At 48.5% G+C, this 22174-nt stretch overlaps 1 protein-coding gene across 2 annotated transcripts; it reads right to left on the reverse strand.

The window, feature by feature from the left end:
- Window positions 1-7930: 7930 nt before the first annotated feature.
- Window positions 7931-19079, reverse strand: CD300LB (CD300 molecule like family member b). Of its 2 annotated transcripts, none has more exons than XM_084751411.1 (4): window positions 18933-19079; window positions 13461-13790; window positions 11144-11231; window positions 7931-10516 (listed from the first exon to the last, which is right to left on the reverse strand). In XM_084751411.1, exons 1-4 carry the CDS (start codon window positions 18970-18972, stop codon window positions 10348-10350), a joined length of 627 nt encoding a protein of 208 aa, XP_084607537.1. In that variant the 5' UTR covers window positions 18973-19079; the 3' UTR covers window positions 7931-10347. The 2 variants fall into 2 exon arrangements, with proteins under 2 accessions (XP_084607537.1, XP_084607536.1); XM_084751410.1 differs by having other exon boundaries at window positions 7932-10516; window positions 11144-11234.
- Window positions 19080-22174: the final 3095 nt, after the last annotated feature.

The following is a 22174-nucleotide window of genomic DNA, read 5'->3' on the forward strand; positions in this document are numbered from 1 at the left end:
TCTTGAAAAACAACAACAACAAGTTATTTTTTGCTACAGGATCTCATGTACCCTAGGCTGTCCTCACAATTGCCAGGTAGCAAAGGATGACTTTGAACTCCTGATCCTCCTGCCTCCACTTTTTGAGTGCAGGGATTACAGGTGTGTGCCATCACACCCCATTTTAAGTGGTGCTTAGGGATAGAAGCCAGGGCTTCCTACACATGAAGGAAGAACTCTATCATTCAAGGCTGGCTGAGTATTTGGCCAGGAGCACAATGCCCAGGGCCCCTGGGTTGGTTTATGTTGTCACACACAAACAATGCCCAGGGCCTCTGTGTTAGTTTTTGTTGTCAATCAGACTCTCTTCCGGACCTGGACTCACTCACATGCAGTTTCGTTGTTGCCTGTCCTTTGAATTAGACCCTACAAATTGGGACCGTCCAGCTCAGCAGAGCTCTCGACATATTTCTGAAGGCCAAGCAACTGCCAAACTCAGAGTTCTCTCCCGTCTGGGAAAGAACGGGATACGTGGGAACGGCAATTCAATGGAGGCTTCAAGTGGGATCGTTGACCCCCAAATATCCTGTTTATATGAATTACTTCTCTCCCTCTTCCCTTTCATCTGTCCCTTCATTTTTTTTCTTCTACTAATAAACATTTACTTGGCTTTAAGTGGAGACACAGTCTCAAAGGGACCTGGAGACCGGCTATGCATGGATGTCAAAACCATACGGGGAAGTGTCCTAAGCTGCAAGTGGGTGCCGGGAATGGTGGTCCATGTTTGTGATCCCAGCACTTGAAATCTGGAGCTCCATCTTATTCTTGGGCTGGTAATGAGCTAAAGAGCCAGTGAACAGAGGGGACGGGCCTCCTGTCGAGGTGGGAGAGAGCAAGCATCATGGTGGCTTCCTGAAAGCAACGCTTGCATGGTGAACAGAGTCGTATAAGCAAAAGCGAGCCCAGAAGCCAAACACAAGAAGTGACGTTCGTCTGTTCATGGAGGACTGCGTTCCACCTTCCGATATAGAAAGTGGGGAGCGCTCAGAAACCAGGCCGGAGAGCAAAGATGAGGTCACATAACAGCTGGGGAGGCACTGGGAATGTGTTTTGAATGTTAAGAAGTATTGAGGAATATTCCTTGCAGGAAAATCAGAAAGAAAGGGAAAAAAAAAAAAAGGCTAGAGGCACAGCTCAGCAGCTAAGAACACCCACAAAGTGATTCACAACCGATTCTAACTTCAGTCCCTCTTCTGGACTCTGAGGGCACCGCACAACGTGAGGTACAGACATACATGCGGGCACACAGTCATACACATAAAATAAAGTCAAATTAATAAACTTCAGTGCTTGAAAATAATTAAAGAAAACCCGGGCCACGCCCCTGCTCCTTGAGACCTAAGCATCAGTCTTAATATCTTTTGAAACTTTCTCTCTATGCTGTTGACTTGATTATATAGCTGGCTGTAGTTCAAGATGACTCACCCTTGTAACCTCAACACTTTGTAAGTTGAGACACTGGGATTGCTACATGTTTGAGGCCAGCCAGGCCCAAAGAATAAGGCCCCATCTCAACACACAAACCAAATAAGCAAGCATCTTAGTTAACACGTCATTTTCCCGGGGTCCCATCCTTCTATTCACGCCCCCGTTTCCCCACCATTCTCTCCTTCCCTTATTTACAATGTGTTTATCAACTGTCTGCAAGACTCCAGATGGTGCCCCGACCCTAGGGATGGGGAAGTGAGGAAGGCAAACACGCTTCCTGCTCCACAGCTTCCTCTTCTTCCTCCCACTGCTTGGTCTCCAACAACAAACTTCTGTTGGTGGCTGCAGCACAGAGTGCTCACGTGCCTTTGTAGAAATGCACATATATGCAGAAAGCCTGGAGCAGTCAAGATGGCTCATGGGATAAAAGTGCTTGCCACTGCTTTGAGTTTAAGCACCAGAAACGATGTTTAAAAAAAAAAAATCAAACTGGATGCAGCGATGCACTTTGTAATCCTAGCAGTGTTACTGTAAGATGGAAGGTGAAGACAGGAAGATGTCATAGAAGCAGAAAAAAGGTAGTGGATAGAAATTGATCTTGGTCCCACAATAAGCAGAATGCATATGGCTTTCTGTGTATGCTCCACCAAGCATGCTGTCCTCCACACTGCACCTGCCACCCCTGACTCCAGGTCACATCTTCCTACTATCTCTGGCCAGGCCATCCTCTCTTTGTGGCTGGGAACATGTCCTTCCATAAAGTCTTCAAGGTGAAGGTTCTGTATATTTTCTTTAGGTGAGTGGGGAACATTTTGAGTTGGACCTTTTCTTCCCATAGTTGCTCTCTGGGTTCCACTGAACTGGTATTCACTGATCTTCGGTGTCCTGTGGTGGGTGGTGGAGATATGGCGCCTCTGTGCATTGGAGTCAGGTGGAGGACAATGTTGACTTTCTGTTATCCTGGCAAGACTATACGTTGGGAGTTTTTCAGTGTTAGTTGGTATAGGAAGCCGACAGCGGCACACTAGTGACTCACAACAAAGGCACATCACCAAATGAATCCTTGGAAGACACATCAGCGTTTCTCCTCTCTTATGTAATTGAGAGAGTCTGTGATAGGTGACATCTTGTTGCATCTCCAATAGCTCAGATAAATGGCTTAACAATTGATGGCTAAGAGTAATGTCCAAGGGGCTGGAGAGATGGCTCAGCGGTTAAGAACATAGGCTACTCTTGCAACGGACCTGCGTTCAATTCCCAGGACTTACATGGTGGTTCACAGCCATCTATAACTCCAGGTTTGGGTCTGTGATGCCTTCTTCTGACCTAAATGTACACTAGGCGCATACATGGTACACGTATATATATGCAGGCAAAACACACACACACACACATATGTGTGTATATATAAAAAATAAAGATCTAAAATTTAAAAGAGTAATATCCAAGATGGAGGCTCAGCCAAACAGCTTTGACAAAGGGTCACACTGAGTTGCCACAGCCATATGCAGAGACCTCTTGACAGGGACTTTGAGCTGGGACTGGCAGAATTTCTGCCACTTCCTTCTCCTAACCTGTGGTAGCAGTACCCCATCTTTCTTTGGCTGATGCTATCAGAGGAGACCCTGAAATTAAGAAATACCCTCCCCAGAGTCAGAGAGGGGACCCTAATAAACACTGGAGAGAACAGTTAACGGTTGTTCCCTGACAAATAAATTTAAGGGAGAAATTAATAGCTAAATAAAGCCTCAACATCTATTTATTTACTTAATTATTGATTGATTTATTGACTGAAATATGGCTACTGGGTTTGTCACAAGTGTCTGGAAAGCGATGGCTACCTAGCCTTCAGTTATGAGGAGCTGGTGTCCTCACAGAGCTTTTGGTTGCAAAAAGGAACATTCCCTTGTCCTGGAGGAGACTGAGCTGAGAGGCTGAGGAAAGGTCAAATTTCTAAGACTGCATCCCACAGAGAACTCACAGTCACAAAATGTCATCTGCAACCTGAAGGTCAGGTTTATGGAGGAGAGGGATGCTTCACGTGTATTCTGGTCTCTCACTGTGATGTCCCCCTGTTGAGGTAGGGTGAAAGAGCACAGAGCTGCTGTGTTCACCCAGGCAGCATGTGAGAAGTCCAAAAACAGAGCTGGCTTCCAGCAAAGCTCGTGTAGGGGCCTCCTGCCACCTGCCACACCAGGATAATGCTGTTTTGTCTGAGTGTGAATTGGCAGAGGATTACACCCCAATTGCAAAGTATTCACCATCATCTTATCACTGTTTTGTTTAAAGAAGATCCTTTGAGTCTGAACCAGCTGACAGAAGTTCAAGAGAGATGTGGAAAAAGAATATATTGTAATATTCTAGAAGAGATGGTTCATTTCTTCCTTGGAAGTCACTGGGGCTGGGTGTGATGACTGTGTGCAATGCACTTCCTGGAAACCAGGAGGAGCCAGTGTCAGGATGAAAATAATGATGAGGCGAGAGGCACAGGACAGAAAGGAACTTGCATCTGTCCACCCACAAAGGCCAAATAGACCAACTTACAGTCCTTCGTAGTTAACAGTGAGAGCAAAGAGGAAGTGGTGGCTGCCCTGAGCCAAATGCCCAAACAAGGAGGCAATGGGTGGGTGCGGGGGACAGAAGGCTGAACCTATTCAAGGAGGGGAGCTAAATATAAGACACTGTTGTCGTAGACTGAAAATTCCCCACTTATGAGCAAAATGAGAATGGTTAAAAATATAACTGGGGGGCTGGAGACATAGCTCAGTGATTAAAAGCACTTGCTGCTCTTGCAGAGTACTTGGGTTCGGTTCGCAGTGCCTACAGGGCAGCTCAGAACCAACTGTCGTTCCAGTTTCAGGGGACACGGTGCTCTCACATTTTGCTTCTGTAGCACCAGGCACGCATGTGGCACATGTATATAGCTGCAGGCGAAACACTCATAACACACAAAATAAAAAGATGAATGTTAAAATAAAATAGTTTACCTTATTGCTGAAGATATCACACTATGCAGTTATAGGACACAGAGGAATTGACCTGGAAGCTTCACTTTGGAAGCTAATAATAGTGTAGGAAAGTGTTATGTAGGCTGTGGGGGAGACTTACGCAGTGGTAAGGTCAGTGGTTTTACCCAAATGTGAACCCTGAATATCACAATATCAACCCATCAAGCAATACAGACTCACTGGTGCAATAGTGGCATGGCTGTTTTTTCAGGGGTAACCAACCACTCTCTGCTTGAATTTGAAACCCACTACACAGGAAGGAAGGAAAGCCTAGTACTGCGTTATTTTGCCAAATGGACACATAGACAAACTGACTTCTGAATATTGGTGTTTAATGTATATTGACTAGTGCTGCTCTTGGCCTTGGGCAGAAAAGAAATTCATACCTGGTCAGAATGCTGAGGGTAAGTGACTGTGGGTGCTCATCCTCATCACTAAATAGGACATCTGTGTCACCCTCTCCAAGGCCCAGGGAACACTGAAGAAGAATGGGTGGAAAGAATGTAAGAGATGAAAGATGAAGGGGCTGGGGAAGTGGCTCAGAGGTTAAGAACATTGACTACTCTTCCAGAGGTCCTGAGTTCAATTCCCAGCAACAACACTGCGGCTCACAACCATCTATAATGTGATCTGGTGCCCTCTTCTGGTATCCAGCTGTATGTGCAGGCTGTATACATAATAAATAAATAAATAAAAAAGTTGAAAGATGAGAGGAATACTGTGAAATGTCCTCTGGACGTGGTGTAGCCTTTGCAACCATGAACACACAGCAGCCATGGCTACCTGCACAAGACCCCAGAAAAGAAAACAAAAGACATGAAAGCTGAAGGAAGTGAAATCCTCTAACTACTCCTTGTAGCCAGCTGGTTTCAAGTCATGTTTCCCCCTGACATAAATTATCCACAATTTCATAATTTTGTATTTAGACAAAAGTACAACACTGTTTAAAAATTTTTTTAATGGTTTAGTTTTATTTTATGTGCATTGGTGGTTTGCTTGCATTTATGTCTGTGTGAGGGGGTCAGATTGCCTGGAACTGGAGTTACAGACAGTTGTGAGCTGCCACCTCAGTGCTGGGAATTGAAGCCAAGTCTTCCAGAAGAGCAGCCAATGCTCTTAACCTCCAAGCTATCTCTCAAGTCCCTGAGAAACACTATTTTTAAAAAAAACCTTTCTATTGATTCCTTGTGTTTCACATCATGCACCCCAGTCACACTTATCTCCCCATCCCCTCCTAGCCACCCTCCACCCTTCCAACCTCTGCCCCCCCAAAAAAAACCACACACAAGCAAATAATAAATAAAATAAAGCATAGAAAACACTTCACTGTGCAGGCTGTAGTGTGTCACGGTGTGCTCCACAGTATATCCCTCTGTCCACACTTCACCGTGCAGGCTGTAGTGTGTCACGGTGTGCCCTACAGTATATCCCTCTGTCCACACTTCACTGTGGAGGCTGTAGTGTGTCACAGTGTGCTCCACAGTATATCCCTCTGTCCACACTTCACTGTGGAGGCTGTAGTGTGTCACAGTGTGCCCCACAGTATATCCCTCTGTCCACACTTCACCGTGCAGGCTGTAGTGTGTCACAGTGTGCCCCACAGTATATCCCTCTGTCCACACTTCACCGTGCAGGCTGTAGTGTGTCACGGTGTGCCCCACAGTATATCCCTCTGTCCACACTTCACCGTGGAGGCTGTAGTGTGTCACAGTGTGCCCCACAGTATATCCCTCTGTCCACACTTCACCGTGCAGGCTGTAGTGTGTCACGGTGTGCCCCACAGTATATCCCTCTGTCCACACTTCACCGTGGAGGCTGTAGTGTGTCACAGTGTGCTCCACAGTATATCCCTCTGTCCACACTTCACCGTGGAGGCTGTAGTGTGTCACGGTGTGCCCCACAGTATATCCCTCTGTCCACACTTCACCGTGGAGGCTGTAGTGTGTCACGGTGTGTCCCACAGTATATCTCCCTGTCCACACTTCACCGTGGAGGCTGTAGTGTGTCACGGTGTGCTCCACAGTATATCCCTCTGTCCACACTTCACCGTGCAGGCTGTAGTGTGTCACGGTGTGCCCTACAGTATATCCCTCTGTCCACACTTCACTGTGGAGGCTGTAGTGTGTCACAGTGTGCTCCACAGTATATCCCTCTGTCCACACTTCACTGTGGAGGCTGTAGTGTGTCACAGTGTGCCCCACAGTATATCCCTCTGTCCACACTTCACCGTGCAGGCTGTAGTGTGTCACGGTGTGCCCCACAGTATATCCCTCTGTCCACACTTCACCGTGGAGGCTGTAGTGTGTCACAGTGTGCTCCACAGTATATCCCTCTGTCCACACTTCACCGTGGAGGCTGTAGTGTGTCACGGTGTGCCCCACAGTATATCCCTCTGTCCACACTTCACTGTGCAGGCTGTAGTGTGTCACGGTGTGCCCCACAGTATATCTCCCTGTCCACACTTCACCGTGGAGGCTGTAGTGTGTCACGGTGTGCCCCACAGTATATCCCTCTGTCCACACTTCACCGTGGAGGCTGTAGTGTGTCACGGTGTGCCCCACAGTATATCCCTCTGTCCACACTTCACCGTGGAGGCTGTAGTGTGTCACGGTGTGTCCTACAGTATATCCCTCTGTCCACACTTCACTGTGCAGGCTGTAGTGTGTCACGGTGTGCCCCACAATATACCCCCCTGTCTACACTTCTTCACTTGAAAATGTTACTCATTGGTCTGGATTGAGGTCTCTGGCTTCGGTGACACCATCAATACCGAATCCTCACTGGGACTTCTCCGGGTGATCCTGCTCTTGCCCTGTGTCATGGAGATCTTGTAGTTTTGAATTGCCAGGACCAGCCCTTTCGCATTTCCCAACAGTCCACAGATGATGTAGATTTTGGAGTGGGTCAACTCGAAGCCCTGAATCTGGGCCTCGGTGGTAGCTGAGCTGGTCAGCCTGCCAGTTCTCCCTTATCTGCACCACCAGGGTGAGGTCCCAAGCACTGCTCCAGATGGGCCACCCAATGCCACCATCCAAAGGGGACAGGGCCAGCTCATCTGCACCTGTGCCTCCAGAGCCAGCTCCACCGTGTTGCCCAGCCAAGGCTCAGGGCTCTCTCTCCTGAGTGCTGCAGCCAGCGAGGAACAGAGCCAGCTCTCCTCTTCTCATGACCCACCGAGCAACACTCTTAACAGAGTTACAAGATGGGAGAGAATATTTGAAAATAATATATTGGCAGGGGGAGGTGCTGCAGAGATGGCTTAGTGGTTAAGGGCACCAGCTGCTTTTCAAGAGGTCACCCGTTCAATTCCCACCAACCACATGGTGGCTCACAACCATCTATAATGTGATCTGATGCCTTCTTCTGGCCTGCAGGTGTACATTCAGGCAGAATACTGCATACATAATAATAAGTAAATAAAATCTTTTTTAAAAATTAAAAAAGAAAAGAAAAGAATATATTTGAGGAGAGATTATATCTAGAATATACAGGAAAACAATCTGACTCAAAAGTGGACAAGGGGAACAGGAGTGACAGGTCAGCAGTTAACAACACCTACTGCTCTACCTGGTATTCCCAGCACACACATCAAATGGCTCAGATCCCTCTGTCACTCCAGTCCCAGGGGATCTGATGCCCTCATATGACCTCTATAAGCACTGCACTTATGGGCACAAAGCCTCACACAGATGTACATAGTCAAAGAATGAAAATTACAGCAAAGAGACCCCTTTTTAATGGACAAAGGACTTGGATAGTAGGATGTTGCAAAGATACCCAACATCTCCAATTATCAGAGAAACAATATAAATTAAAATCTGGAGAATAGCTGTAATAGAAAATAAACAGACAGAAAACAATGAATGTAGATGAAGTAGGTGGAGAAATTAGAATGTTTCCATTCTGTTCTTGGGAATATAAATTAGTGCATCCATTGTGGAAAATAATATAGAGATCATTAGAAACATTACAAAGAGAATTGTTACATGACCCAGCAGTAGTACTCTTGGGTTTACATGTTAGTTACTTTTTTCACAGCTGTGATAAAATACTTGATAAAAGCAACTTAAGGAAGGAAGGAAGGGTTTATTTTGGCTCACAGTTTGAAGGGCTACAGTCCTAGGGGATTGCATGGCAGCAGGAGTGGATCTATCAGAAGCAGTGGATCATGAGCCACCCACCCACATTTGGTTCTCAGGAAGAGATGAACCAATGGATGCTCAGCTCGCTTTCTCCCTTCCTTTTTATTCAGTCTAAGACCTCAGGCTATGGGATGGTGAGTGTCAACATTCAGCGTGGGTCATCCTTCCTCAGTTAAACTTCTTTGGAAGCACCTTCATAGAAAGGCTTAGAGGTGTGTCTCCTAGGCGATTCTAAATCCAGCAAAATCAACAATCAAGATTAACCACCACATTATATGCAAGAGAATTGAAGACAGCATTGCAACTTGATTATGGACACACCCATACTCGTTGTAACATTGTAACCAAGAGGTAGAAACAAATAAAATGCCCATGAGTAAATGAGTGCATGAAGAAAGTGTGGTGTATTTACACAGTGGGATACTATTCAGTATTTAACATAAAGGAATCTTGCCATCCGCTAGAAGATAGATAGTCCTTGAGGACATGATTGATGCTACCTAAAATAAAGCAATCCCAGAATGACAAATACCGTATTTTTCAAACCATAAGGCACACCTGACCATAAGATGCACCCAGATTTTAGAGCAGTAAAACAAGAAAAACAGATTCTGAAGACATCGGTAAGTGACCTCTTTGTTGATGGCCGATAGACAGCAGTCGGGCCATAAGGTGCACCCTAATTTTCCCCTATGGCGTCTTATGGTATGAAAAATACGGTGCCTCATGATTCCAAAACTCAGGTGCATTAGCAAAACTCATGGGGGAAAAAGTGAAATGGTGATAGCTAGGGCCTGGTGAGGTTTTTTTACTCAGTGGGCTTAGAACGCCAAAAAGGCAGAGTTCACGTTAGGTTTCTCCCCTCCCCGCCCCCACCCCTCCAATCACAGTTAATGGCAGAAGAAGCCTGTGGTAAGGGCAGCATTCTCCGCTGTCTCCATCTTCCTGGCTGGTGTTGGTAGTTACTCTGATGGGCTGCCCTTGGCCTGCCTTCCTCTGCAGTGAAGAGGTACGCTGTTTGGTTGATGCGGAGGAGGACACAGGTGTGGAGACGCATGGCTCTCTCTGCTGCTCTCCCCTGGCTAACCTTTGGTTAAAGCCAGCAGGTCACGAGTCTGTGCCGTCCGAAGATCTATGTAAGGGTCTGCAGCCTCCTGCCCCTGGCCCTGGAGCAAAGCACAGCTGCTCAACACAGCCACAGCTCCCAAGGCTAAGTCGTGATTCCTGAGGTCTCTACATCCCAGACCCTGGCCTGTCAGGCAGGCTTTACTTCTCACCTTTCCTCAGAACTGCGTGTTAGGGGTGGGCTCGGTGTCCTGCATGGAGAACGGACACCTGCTCCACTCTCACTGAGTTTTCTATGGCTGATGTAGCCACAACGCACCACCTGGTCCCCTCTGCTTCTCTGTGCTTCTGTCTCAGGCTCTGCAGAAGCTTTTCGTGCAGGGCACACACAGCTGCCTTTCTGCAGCTTGGGCTCTGTTCCATCGGTGGGTAGATGGGGGTGGGGCTGACGAGGATATAAAGGAGGAATGAGGAATGGTCTTCTTATCACAGGAATGGTCCTGCAGGTGAGATGATTCCTCAGGAGGCACCTGAGCTATGGGGCCCATGGCATGAAGAGTGATCATGCCTGGCCACGCCTCAGTCACTGTCCACTGCGGACTTAAGGATGCTTCCTCCCTGGCCGTTGTCTCCTCTGGAATGAAGGCTCTGCTCAATCCGTCAGTCTAAGGAGCAATGTCTTTGTCCAGAAGTTCAGAGTCCAAATTGCTACAGAGAGTGTGCCTCCACTGTTCCTCAGGGACCTTCTGTGTTGAGCCCTTCAGCCAGAGGACAACACCAGCCAAGATGAGCAAAGCAGGTACCTTCACAAACACCAGGAGTATGTAATGGGTCCTGTGAGAAAGACATGGCCATTAGGGTCTCACACACCCTCAAGCCCCATCATGCCTCATCCCCACAGCACAGGGAAGTCAACTACCAGCTCATCACAGCCTGAAACTGAAGGCCCACACCCTGCTGGGAAGAGAACCCCAGGGACCATCTCCAAAGTCCAGGAGGCCTCCTCAGCATCTCCAGGTGTCTTGGAAGGGCCTGTCTCCTTGTCCTAATTTTACCTTCTGGGGTTCTTCCATCCCATAGTATTCCTCAGCCCAGCAGAAACCTGGAGTTCTCTATAGCTGGGCTGTGTTTGCTTACTCTGCCCTCAGCGCTGGCTCCGGGTTAGCAAATCACTCTCCTTGCCCTGTTCTTGTAATGAAACTGGGACATTCTCTCCTCCTTGGCAGCCACAATGCCAGTTTGCTGGGAGGTGTGGACAGCTCTGCAGAGGTGTTTTCTGGTGAGGCTGGAGTGGGACCATAGTGGGTGGGAAGTGCCAGAGACAGAGGTGGCCTTGGGACCCTGAGTCTTGACTATGCCAATCCCTGGCTCTGGTAGTGGAATATGGGCAGGAGTTCCCAGGCTTGGCATCCCCTCAGGAGGAACCCATGTAGAGGAAGGAGAAGGGACCTCAGGACTCACCTGCTGTGCATGTTGGAAGACATCACGTCTGCACTGCTGTCCACAGTGGGCCAGGAAAGTAGCTTAGAAGTAGACATGGTATCTTTCCCTACTAGACATAAGCAAAGATGGCCATAGGTTATGGAACAGATTGGGGGTAGCTCACACATGGCTCACAATGGCACCCCTAATCCAACCAGCCCTCGCGGGGCTGGTCTTAGTCAGGGCTGAGATGAGGCACCATGACCAAAACCAGTTGGAACAGAGCTCCTTTGACTTACACTTCCACACTATAGTCCACCACACCGAAGGGAGTCAATGCAGGAGCTCAAGCAGGGCAGGAACCTGGAGGCAGGAGCCGATGCAGAGGCCATGGAGGGGTGCTGCTCAGTGGCTTGCTCCCCATGGCTTACTCAGCCTGTTTTCTGATAGAACTCAGGACCACCAGCCCAGGGATGGCCCCACCCACAATGGGCTGGGCCCACTCTCCTGTCAATCACTAATTAAGACAATGCTCCACAGGCTTGCGTGCAGCCTAGTCTTACAGAGGCATTTTTCTCAACTGAGGCTTCATCTTCTCCTGTGAGTCTAACTTGTGTCAAGTTGACATAAAGCTCTCCAGCACACAGCTCTTTCTTCTTCTAGGTTAGAAAGCCTCATCTCTCTGGCACAGTACTTTGGTTTCTATCGAGTTGCCTGACTCCCATAAGTCATTCCCTCCATCATTTTTATTAGTAGGAGATGTGACAAGGAGACCTAGAAATTGAGGAGGAGAAAGACTGTAGCTTATTCTGGAGGAAGACATCAGTCCCCTTCCAGTTTTTTTGTTTGTTTGTTTGTTTGGTTGGTTTTGGTTTTGGTTTGGGGCAAGAATCTTGATTCCTTTCCATTCAGATAGTACCGGAGTAAGGCTCAGGGTCAGAAGATCTCAGAATCAAGATTCTAGTATCTAGGGTGATGAGTGACAAAGGGACTCCTGAAGGTCAGGGAGCAAGAAGGCACATGCTAGTTAAATCATTGAGTGACTATAAGGAAGGAAATGTCACTGTCAGGAAGTTATGAGGTGTCTTGTCATGGAATCCTGAGTCTATCTCTGGCTTACAGTTTTCCTTTGGGCTAGCTCGTAGCCCAGCAAACTAATGTCTCAAAGGGTTTGGGTTTTAATCATGATTACCAGCTGACGAGAACTCTGGGTAACTCCTGTCTTCACAATGCTCCTAGCAGCCGCAATCACCATACAGGCTGGTGTCCCCTGTCACCATGGACACTTAAAGCTCTGCGTGAGGCACGCTCTTTGGCTAGTCTGGCATTTGCCTGCATGTCTTAATCAACTCGGGCTCTGTCCCCACAGATCTTCTCAGCTTCCCTTCAGTGATAGCTCTGGGGAAGTCTTATTGGGGTAACCCTTTCTGGACCTCACTTCCCCCAGGAGGCAACTTCACGTCTCTCTCACTGGTTCCATCCCTGCCTTCCCGCTGCCCCTGTCTCAGGAGTCAGTGTGGCTGCTGGGCTGAGGAAGCTGTGAGCATGACGTTGTGTGGGAGTGCAGAAGCTGCTTTTCAGGCACCAACAGAAGGTCCTGGAGTCCCCCACTGAGGTTGAGGAAGGGAGAAGCCAGAAGAACCAGGCAAGGCTCTGATTCTGATTTAATGGCTGTGATCTCCCTTTTCTTTGAAGCATCCACTAAACACCTGCAAATCTCTTGGGTCTCTTCCCCCCACCCCCAACCCCCCATGTTTATTCTTCTATAGTCAGAGAATGCAGAAGTGGTCACTCAGAAAGTTCAGGCCCTCCAACGTGGCCAGAGTCACTGTGGTTTGGCTAGGCCTGCGCTTCAACCCTTGAACCCTCCCCCAGGATGCCTTAGCTCGCCCCCACTGTCCTACGTAATGACAGGCCCCGGGGTACATGTTATGGAAGACTAGCAACTTCCCAGACTGATGTGCTAAGGACTTCTTCAGGCATTTGGGACCTACACAAGACTCCAGTGGAAGAATGTGAGTGTCTGGAGCTGGGTAGCCCAGGACAGCAGGACAGCAGGACAGCAGGACAGCAGGGCTGGGCCATGGGTCCCAGAGGGAAACATCTTAGCCCCTGCACCACCACACCAATATCTGCCAGTCAGGACACACGTCAGCTTGATTCCTTGGAGAGACCTCAGGGGCTGGTATTGATAAAGATGTTGGGCTGCTATTCTCCTTTACTTCTGTCACCACCTTGTCTCGTCTGTCTGTCTGTTTGTCTGTATGTCTGTCCTTTAGCCTCTCAGTCCTTTCTTTTTAGCCTTTTCAGTCCTGAGTGCCAGGACCTTGTGCTACCCCCACGGGAATGTGCTTACCAGAGTAAACGGTCACTTTAACTCTGGTCCCACGGTCAGTTCCAATTTTCTCGATACCACACCAGTAAGTGCCTGTGTCGTTTTGCCTGAGCATCTTCATGGTAACCTGGAATGAGTTCTCACTCTGATTGTCCCTGATGGACAAGCGGCCACTCTTCTGTTCTTTCTCTGATCCTGTGGTTCGAATGAGGATCCTGCAGGTGTTCCAGTACGCTCCTCGGCACCACCACTTGTTGTGCTTCCGCCATCTTGAGCTATAGTTACATTGCACCGTCACTGACCCCTGCTCTGGGCCTCTCACTGACGTTGGGCCTTGGATGGAGAAACAGCCTGGAAAAAGAAATGGCAGGATATGGCTTCTGCTCCCCTGAGCCATCCTAATGTCCTAAGGATTAGCTAACACCCCAGCCACCCACACCCACTTGAATCCTCACATCTATTTCCTCTGAGGTCCAGTTTGCTATTAACCCCTGCATGCCCATGCCCTGGCCTCTCCGGACTCTTCCTCCCAGTCCTCCTGCATCACATGACACTCTGTTTCCCATCACCTTTCCTGTGTCCTCTTGTCACTGTCCTCATCTGATCACCTCCTTCTCTGACTGTTCCACTCTGTGACCGTCCCTTAGCCTCCCTCCCGATCACAGAGCGATCAGTGGTGTGTTAGTAAACGTTCAACAGCCTTCTACCTAGGTTAAAAATGTCTTGTTTAAACACCCGCCAATCTCTGTGGTGTAAATGTCCCCGCTGTGACTGACATCAGGGTATCAGTGGACACGGAGCTCCGCTGAGCTGCCTCAAACCAACTCTTGTGAGCCACTGTGAGCTGGTTCTACATGCAGTTAGGGGAGACCCAGGGCGTGAGTTACTTTCCTCCTGGCTGCAACCAAAAACGCCTGACAAGCAGCTTAAGGAAGAAAGCAGTTTTTAAAAAAAAAAAAAAAAAATTCTGATTTATGATTTAACGGATGCAACCATCCGTCGTGGCAGGGATGGTCTGGCGGTTAGAAACATGATGTGGCTGGTCACATCGCATCTGCTGTCAGGAGGCAGAGACGGATGCTGGGGCTTAGCTTGTTTTCTCAGAAAGAGAAAATATTCAGTTCAGACTCCCAAGCCACGGCACGGTGCTACCCAGTTCACGGTCATCTTCCCTCCTCGCTTGAGTCCCTGCGAACACCCTCACAGGTACAGCCAGATGTGTATCTCCTAGGTGACTCTACTCCAGTCAATCTGACCATGAAGTGTCACAGCCAGGTCCCTCTCTCTAGACTTCTAGCCTCCATGGGGGGAATGCCCCATGTCTGTGCTTCTAATGAATGCCTACAACCTGATGATTTCCAAGGGACATTTGTGACCCAAATGTTCCCTCCCCTTGGTTCTAGACCAACCATGTAGACCAACCATGTAAACACCCACCATGTAGCTCCCCCTCTTCCCAGAGCCATAGGCTGCAGAGTGTCTATGTGGAACGTGTATCCTGACGCTCTGTGGAGTGACTCAGTGAAACTGACTAAACACAGACACACTCTTTCATTACAGCGGCCCCTTTTTCTCAGTCACCTGGAAGCAGACAAAGAGGCAGAGTACTGCCATGGCAGCCTTCCTTGACCATCTCTCAGCCTTAGATGTCCGACTACTCTGTGAGTGGAGCAGGTTTGCACAAGAGGGTGCTGCTACCCCTCACACCTTGGACCTTCTCCTTAGAGCTAATTTGAGGTCTGCATCCATGGTTGATGAGACAGGCTCTTACTATGTAGCTCTGATTAGCCTGGACCTCACTATACAGACCCGGCTGGCCTCGAGTTCACAGAGATCTGTCTGTCTGTCCCTACCGAGTGCTGGCTGCTGGCATCTAATAGACAGACCATTACCAAGTGTCCTCACATGGAAAGAGAGAGGCTAGTGACACAGACACATGAGTAAAAGCACTTGTGGCACAAACTTGGAAACCTGAGTTTAATCTCTGCAACCCACATGTGTGGAGGGAGAGAACTGACCCCACGAAGTTGTCCTCTGACCTCCCCACCAGCTCTGTGACACATGCTACACACCAAAGAAGAGACTCTTCAATGTGCATATCCCTGCTTATCGTTTTAAGATTTATTTTTTTAAAGATTTATTTATTATGTATACTGTGCACATTAGATCACATTCTACAGTTGGTTGTGAACCACCACATGTGGTTGTTGGGAGTTAAACTCAGGACCTCTGGAAGAGCAGTCAGTCAGTGCTCTTAACCGCTAAGCCATCTCTCCAACCCAAGATTTATTTTTAAATATATTTATACAGTATCCTTCCTGCATGTACACCTGCAGGCCAGAAGAGGGCACCAGATCTCAGTCTAGATGGTTGTGAGCCACCACCTGGTTGCTGGGAATTGAACTCAGGACCTTTGGAAGAACAACCAGTGCTCTTAACCTCTGAGCCATCTCTCCAGCCCTGCCTGTGGTTTTAAAAGGAAGAAGAAGAAGAAAGGTGTGTAACGAGGGATAATGAGATTAGTTTTGAAGACATTCTGCAGCTGGCCTTGAAGAGGAGGAAAGACCATGATGCCAGGAAACAGATTGCTCCCCAGAGCTCCAGAAGGAACTCAGCCTTGACTTAGATCAACAAGGCTATTCTGGACTCTTGTTCTTGGAACAGTAAGATATGTTCCAAGACAAGTAAGTCATGTTGTTCTGGGCCACTGAGTGTGGTCACTTACTGCAGCAGCCTCAGGAAGATGCAACTTATAAGCACTTGAGTACCCTCCACTCAGGAGCCTAATTAGAGAATCAGCGTCTACACTGATCTCTCCTCTCCTTCCCCTTGCAAGTGATCTGTGATCAGTTCCGGCAACTCCACCTTGGAGGTGCCAATCTGAACCTTCTTTCCATCTCTGCTGCCAGAGTCCAAGGGACATCACGACGGGCGGAGCAGAGAGAGTGTCAGCCTCTCCAGCAGATGGACATATCTGCCGTGCCATTGTTGAGAAACCCTGGGTAAGTTGCTCAACCTCGCTGAGCCTCACTTCCCTCTTTGCACAGCTGCCACGCTGCTTTCAGTCATATGCTGGCTGTTTACAAACCTCATGTAGCCTAGCAGTGGTGGTGCACACCTTTAACCCCAGCATTTGGGATGCAGAGGCAAGAGGATCTCTGTGAGTTCCAGGCCAGCCTGGTCTATAGAGCGAGTTCCAGGACAGCTATGGCCACACAGAGATACCCAAATAAACAAGCACACACACAAACAAACAAAATCATGCAAGCATCTGATAATGGAAAGTGGGGGGCTGTTTGGCTAGACATGACCCTCATCTGGTACCTGGATCATGGCAGTAGCATTCTGGAAAAGCCCAGTGCATCCTTCCTCTGCTTCAGATCACTGCCTAGACCAGACTGAGCCTGTCTCCTCCTCAGCTGCACCCAGCATGTCAGCTACTCCCCTGCCTCAGTATGACTTAAAAAGCTTCCTTTCTGGCATGCACATCTTACTTCAAACTGGCTTTTTTTAGTTTCTTCTAGTGTTATTCCTTGCTCCTCTATAGCCACCTGTGCTTTTCCCACTGTGTCGTCTTAAGGCTGTGGACTTAGTCCTGCCCACCCTCCACGCCTCCTCCAGGCCAGGCCTATTCCCCGTGCTTCATCCTCTTCTTTCACCTGCCTCCTCCTGTTGGCCTCCTGGCCTTTCAGCTGGAGCCTGCGTGCTTCATTTTAGGCACCTATCTCTTTTTCTAACCCTGAGTTTCTCACTCCCACAGCACAGAGGTTCCGTGTTTATTTTCTCCCTCCCTCCACCCCCAACCCTAGGGTCTTTCTTAGTGCCTAGCTCATGGTGGGTACCACTGAAGCTGTTGGTGATTTTTGAAAAGAATCTGTGCACTGTGGTCACGCACACAGTCACTCCAGTTCTAGCATTAATATAGACAATGGAGCATGGGGCATTAGCCTCAGTACTAACATAACACCTGGAAAAACTCAAAGACCATTAATAGGGAATTCGACTGGAAAGTTCTGCTATAGCAATAGCATAGTTTAAAAGTAAAGAGCATCGTCAAAACAATGACAGGAAGGCTGTCCAAAGCACATTCTTATTAAATGATTTTTTAAAAGTTACCTAAGAAAGTACATATAGTGGCATATGTTTTTAACCCCAGCATTTGGGAGGCAGAGGCAAGAGGATATCTATGAGTTTGAAGCCAGCCTGGTCCAAATAGTGAGTTTCAGGCTAGTCAGGGCTACACAATGAGGCCCTGTCTCAAACAAACAAACAAACAAACAAATAAATAAATAGGGAGTGGTGGCTGGGGAGATGTTTCAGTGATTAAGAATATTGGCTGCTCTACCAGAGGACCCAGGTCCAATTCCCAGCTCCAACACGGCCATTTGCAAGCATCTATAACTCCAGTTCCAGGGGATTCAGTAACCTCTTTCTAGTTTCTGTAGGTACTAGGCACACACATGGCACACTTACACACATGCAGGCTGAACACCAGTACACATAATAAAAATCAAAATCCCATTCTGTGAACAGTCTCAGTGTAGTATATGGCATCTTAAGAATGTGAGTGTGAGGCCAGGCGTTGGTGGCGCACACCTTTAATCCCAGCACTTGGGAGGCAGAGGCAGGTGGATCACTGTGAGTTCGAGGCCAGCGTGGTTTACAAAGGGAGTCCAGGACAGCCAAGGATACACACACAGAGAAACCCTGTCTCAAAAAAAAAAAAAAAAAAAAAAAAAAAAAGAGTGTGAATGTGAGTGAGTAGGTGTGACCCTGGAGGTGTAGCTAGAATGTGAGTGTGTGTTGATAGGTGCCCCTGAGTATTCCAGCAAATGTTAATGTGAGTGTGAGCAAATGTGCACACCATGGCATAGCTCACTCCTGGCCTGCTTGGCCTCAAGGAAATCCTGAGAGTAGGCGTCTGGGTGCGTGGAACTCAGAGGCAAGCCAGGTGATGCAGACATCCACAAGTGTCAGTCATTGTTTTACCGTTTACATTTCCAAAGTCACACTGAGCCAGTGCCCCCTCAGCGTCCTGCCCACTGAGTGCTCCCTTTGCACGGGAGTACCATCCTCTCTAAGGCTGTAGCCCTTTCCCCAAGCCATGGCCTCTCCCTGGAGTGCATGCTCAGCTTGCTGCAAGGGCTAGGCTGTGAAGATCTGCCGCCTCCTGGGGTGTGGAAGGACCAGGAGGGCTTTCTGTAGCTCCCTCCCCTGAGCCATCCTTTGTTGTGCTTTTTCCAGATATGAATTCTTGTTCCAGAGCATCTGGGATCGCCTTTATTGGCCATCTCCATTCTCCTTTCCCTTCCTGTCCCCAGGTCCTGACGCATGCCTGGCGTGGTGTAGAACCCAGGGTCCTTTGCTGAAGGAAGCTACAGAGCCACCCTCACCTCCTGAAGGTGTGAGCTCTCCTTAAACCCAGGACACAGATCTCTGCTTCCTGCTCTTCACCTACTGTCCCAAAGCCCCCAAAGTCCTAGCTGAACCTACCTGGGAAACTGAGAAGAAGCAGAGCCAGAGACAGCCACATGGTCCTGCCTTCCCACTCTGCACCCTTTGACCTCCAGCCAGCAGCAAATCCAAATCCCAGGCTGGACACGCAAAACACCGGAGAGCCCAGCTGACTCCTTCTGCGTGTCCAGGTTGCCTTTGAGTGGCTTACTCACAGGCTTCCTTTTATAGAGTGGGTGTTTCCTGCTGTCCATTACTCAGCACAAGAAGCTTCGGTTAATGGCAGAGCTGGGTCACTCAGTGGAAATGAGGTCAGGGAACTGCGCAGGGCAAGCGGAGGCAAGGGAGGCAAGCCTGAAGACCAGTTGTGGGGATAGTAGGTCCAGAAATGACCCATGATGTCATGATGGCACCGGCAGCTGAGAGTTCCCAGCTCCAGTGTTAGTGGGCTGTGCTTAGCACACCTGGCATTGAATATTTAACCCCCAGTTGATGGTGCTGCTTGGATAGGTTTAGGAGATATGACCTTGCTGGAGGACATGTCATTAGAGGTTCCAAAGCCTCACGCCATTCCCAGAACACTCTCTCTGCTTCCTACTTGTGGCTCAAGAAACGAACTCTCAGCTGTTCTGCATCTGCTGTCACAATTCCCTACCAAGACGGACTCTAGTTCCTCTGGAACAAAAGCCCAAATAAATCCTCTTCTACAGGTTCCTTGGTATGGTGGGCTTTTTTGTTTGTTTGTTTGTACAAAATATTTGTACTGATTATTTGGGAATTTCTCATAATAAACCCTGATCAAGCTCACTTCCCAGTCCTCCCGGGTCCAACCTCTACTCTTGTGACCTCCCCGACAGAAGAAGAGGAAGAAGAAGAAGGAGAAGAAGAAGAAGAAGTCGTGAAGGAAGGAAAAAGAGAAAGAAAGAAAGAAAGAAAGAAAGAAAGAAAGAAAGAGTCCAATTTGTGTTGTCCATATGCTCACTGGAGCATGGTCAAACCCTCAGTGGCCAGCTTCTTAAAGAAAACTTTCCCCAACTGCACCCCAATGTGGAGAGTTGCACTTCAGCATTTCCATCACAATTTTTAAGAATTCTCTTTGAAGGCTTTTTGACTAGGTTGTTATTTTGTGGGGGAAGGGAGGAAGTTGGGTAGGGTCACTCTTTCTCATCTGTGAGTCCACAGTTATCGATAACACTACAAGAGTAGCTTCCTTGCCCTTCATAGTCAGTGGGTCACAGATCATGGACTTCCACATGGCTTCTGGCAACAGAGCAGACCACAGACATCCGCCTGGTCTCCAGTGGTAGTGCAGACCATGTACAGTAACACAGCCCTCTGCCACAGCATGGGTCATGGACACCATCACAGCCCTTGGTGGCAGCACAGGCCAAGGCCATCGACATGTCCCCTGGCGACAGACAGCATGGGTCACAGACATCAACACAGTCTCAGGCAGCAGCACAGACCATGGACCAGGACATCAACAGAGCCTCCAGCTATAGTAGGACAGGGACCTAGATAGAAATGGTGCCCTTGGCAGCGGCAAGCTTACTGTCATTGTTGGGTTTCAGACCCGGAACAAATGGCTGAAGTGCATTTTTTTTTTTTATTTTATTTTATTTTTTATTTTTTGGTTTTTCGAGACAGGGTTTCTCTGTGTAGCCTTGGCCATCCTGGACTCACTTTGTAGACCAGGCTGGCCTCGAACTCACAGCGATCCACCTGCCTCTGCCTCCCGAGTGCTGGGATTAAAGGCGTGCGCCACCACGCCCGGCTCGCATATTTATTTAACATGCCATTGTGGACCTGGCAGCCAGGTTCTCCCAGCATCCCTCAGTTCCTACCTGTTCCACAGTATGGCTGGCACACCTGCTCTCTATGCTGAACCTTCCAGCCAGGGCCTGGGCTTTCCCTCCCCCAAGGGCTCTTCCTTATATAATGCAGACATTTTGGTCTATCTCCCTCTCTCTGCATTTTCTCTCTCCCTGTGTGTGTGCATCCTCTTTCTTTCTCTTCCCCCTTCCTCTCTGTCTCCCTTCCCATGGCAACTTCCTCAGCCTCATTTTTTTGGGACCAGTGATCCCACCTGAGAGCTGCACCCAACAAACCTGCCTTTATACTTTAATTTGGTTTTTAATTGGCTCATTTTGTCAGCAGAAAATAAATTGTCATCTGGTTCTAAGACTCAGAGGAGTAGAACCCGCAGCCCCACATGGAAATGGAGGACTGCTCCTTTCTCCCATCCTTTTCTTTGCCTGAAACGATCAGGCAAGGACTCGGTGAGTAACCACCTCCCAACAGCCTTGGAACACCCAGGGTTCTTCCAGGTCTTCACACTCCCTGGGATCCCTGCTAAGAGCCTGCCAGCCAGGGCAAGCTTGTCTGCTATGGAACAAAGACAGTCTTGGGGCCACACTCCCTATTGTACGACCCCAGTATTATGTGCAGGAGGCCACTCAGTTGAGCCTTTGGTTCTTCCCACTGTACAACCTCAGGATTATGTGCAGGAGGCCGCTCAGTTGAGCCTTTGGTTCTCACTGTACAACCTCAGGATTATGTGCAGGAGGTCGCTCAGTTGAGCCTTTGGTTCTCACTGTACAACCTCAGGATTATGTGCAGGAGGCCGCTCAGTTGAGCCTTTGGTTCTCCCCATTGTACAACCTCAGGATTATGTGCAGGAGGCCGCTCAGTTGAGCCTTCCATTCTGGAGAAGGCTGGGAATGGATACTGCTGGGTCTAAACCTCACTTGCCAGGCATCTCCAGATGTCAGCTGTGGCATTCATCCAAATTGGGTTATTGTCTCAGACCTTGTGTTGACAACTTCAGACTGAACTCCATGAGTCCAGGATTTTTGGAAACTGCTCCCTCTATTCTCCCCTCCTTCACTGCAAAACAGCTTCAGCCACACACATGGCTTCAGGTGCCGCCTAGCCACCCCCACTCTACCTCCCTCCTGTCCATGACACTGGTGTCCATGACAATGGGGGTGGTGACAGAGCAGCCTGGGCCCTTTAAATCACTGGTTGCACCCACTTAGCTACACTCCAGTCTTTCAGAGAGAACAACATGTACAACATGTGGTTGTTTGCTATTTTGATTATGGGATAAATAAAGTGGAGTCATAGTTTCACTACCATCTTGATTAAGGGCAGCCACATGACTGTAAGCCATCTTGTTATGGGAAAACCATAGTTTCACCGCCATCTTAACTAAGGGCTGCCAAATGTGTTTAGTGCCTTGCTAACAGCTAAATCTAACTTCTCTGTCTTTTAAGCTTTAG

This window comes from Acomys minous (genome assembly GCF_964271855.1).
Source record: "Acomys minous genome assembly, chromosome: 12".
Classification (NCBI taxonomy): domain Eukaryota; kingdom Metazoa; phylum Chordata; class Mammalia; order Rodentia; family Muridae; genus Acomys; species Acomys minous.

What these genes read in the sequence shown, in the direction of transcription:
- CD300LB (XM_084751410.1), bottom strand. Translation starts at nt 18,972, where the DNA reads ATGTGGCTGTCTCTGGCTCTGCTTCTTCTCAGTTTCCCAG. An exon ending in TAAAGTGACCGTTTACTCTG is followed by an intron (nt 11,235 to 13,460) that starts GTAAGCACATTC and finishes GCTTATGTCTAG; the next exon opens with TAGGGAAAGATACCATGTCT. An exon ending in TCTTCCAACATGCACAGCAG is followed by an intron (nt 10,517 to 11,143) that starts GTGAGTCCTGAG and finishes TCTTTCTCACAG; the next exon opens with GACCCATTACATACTCCTGG.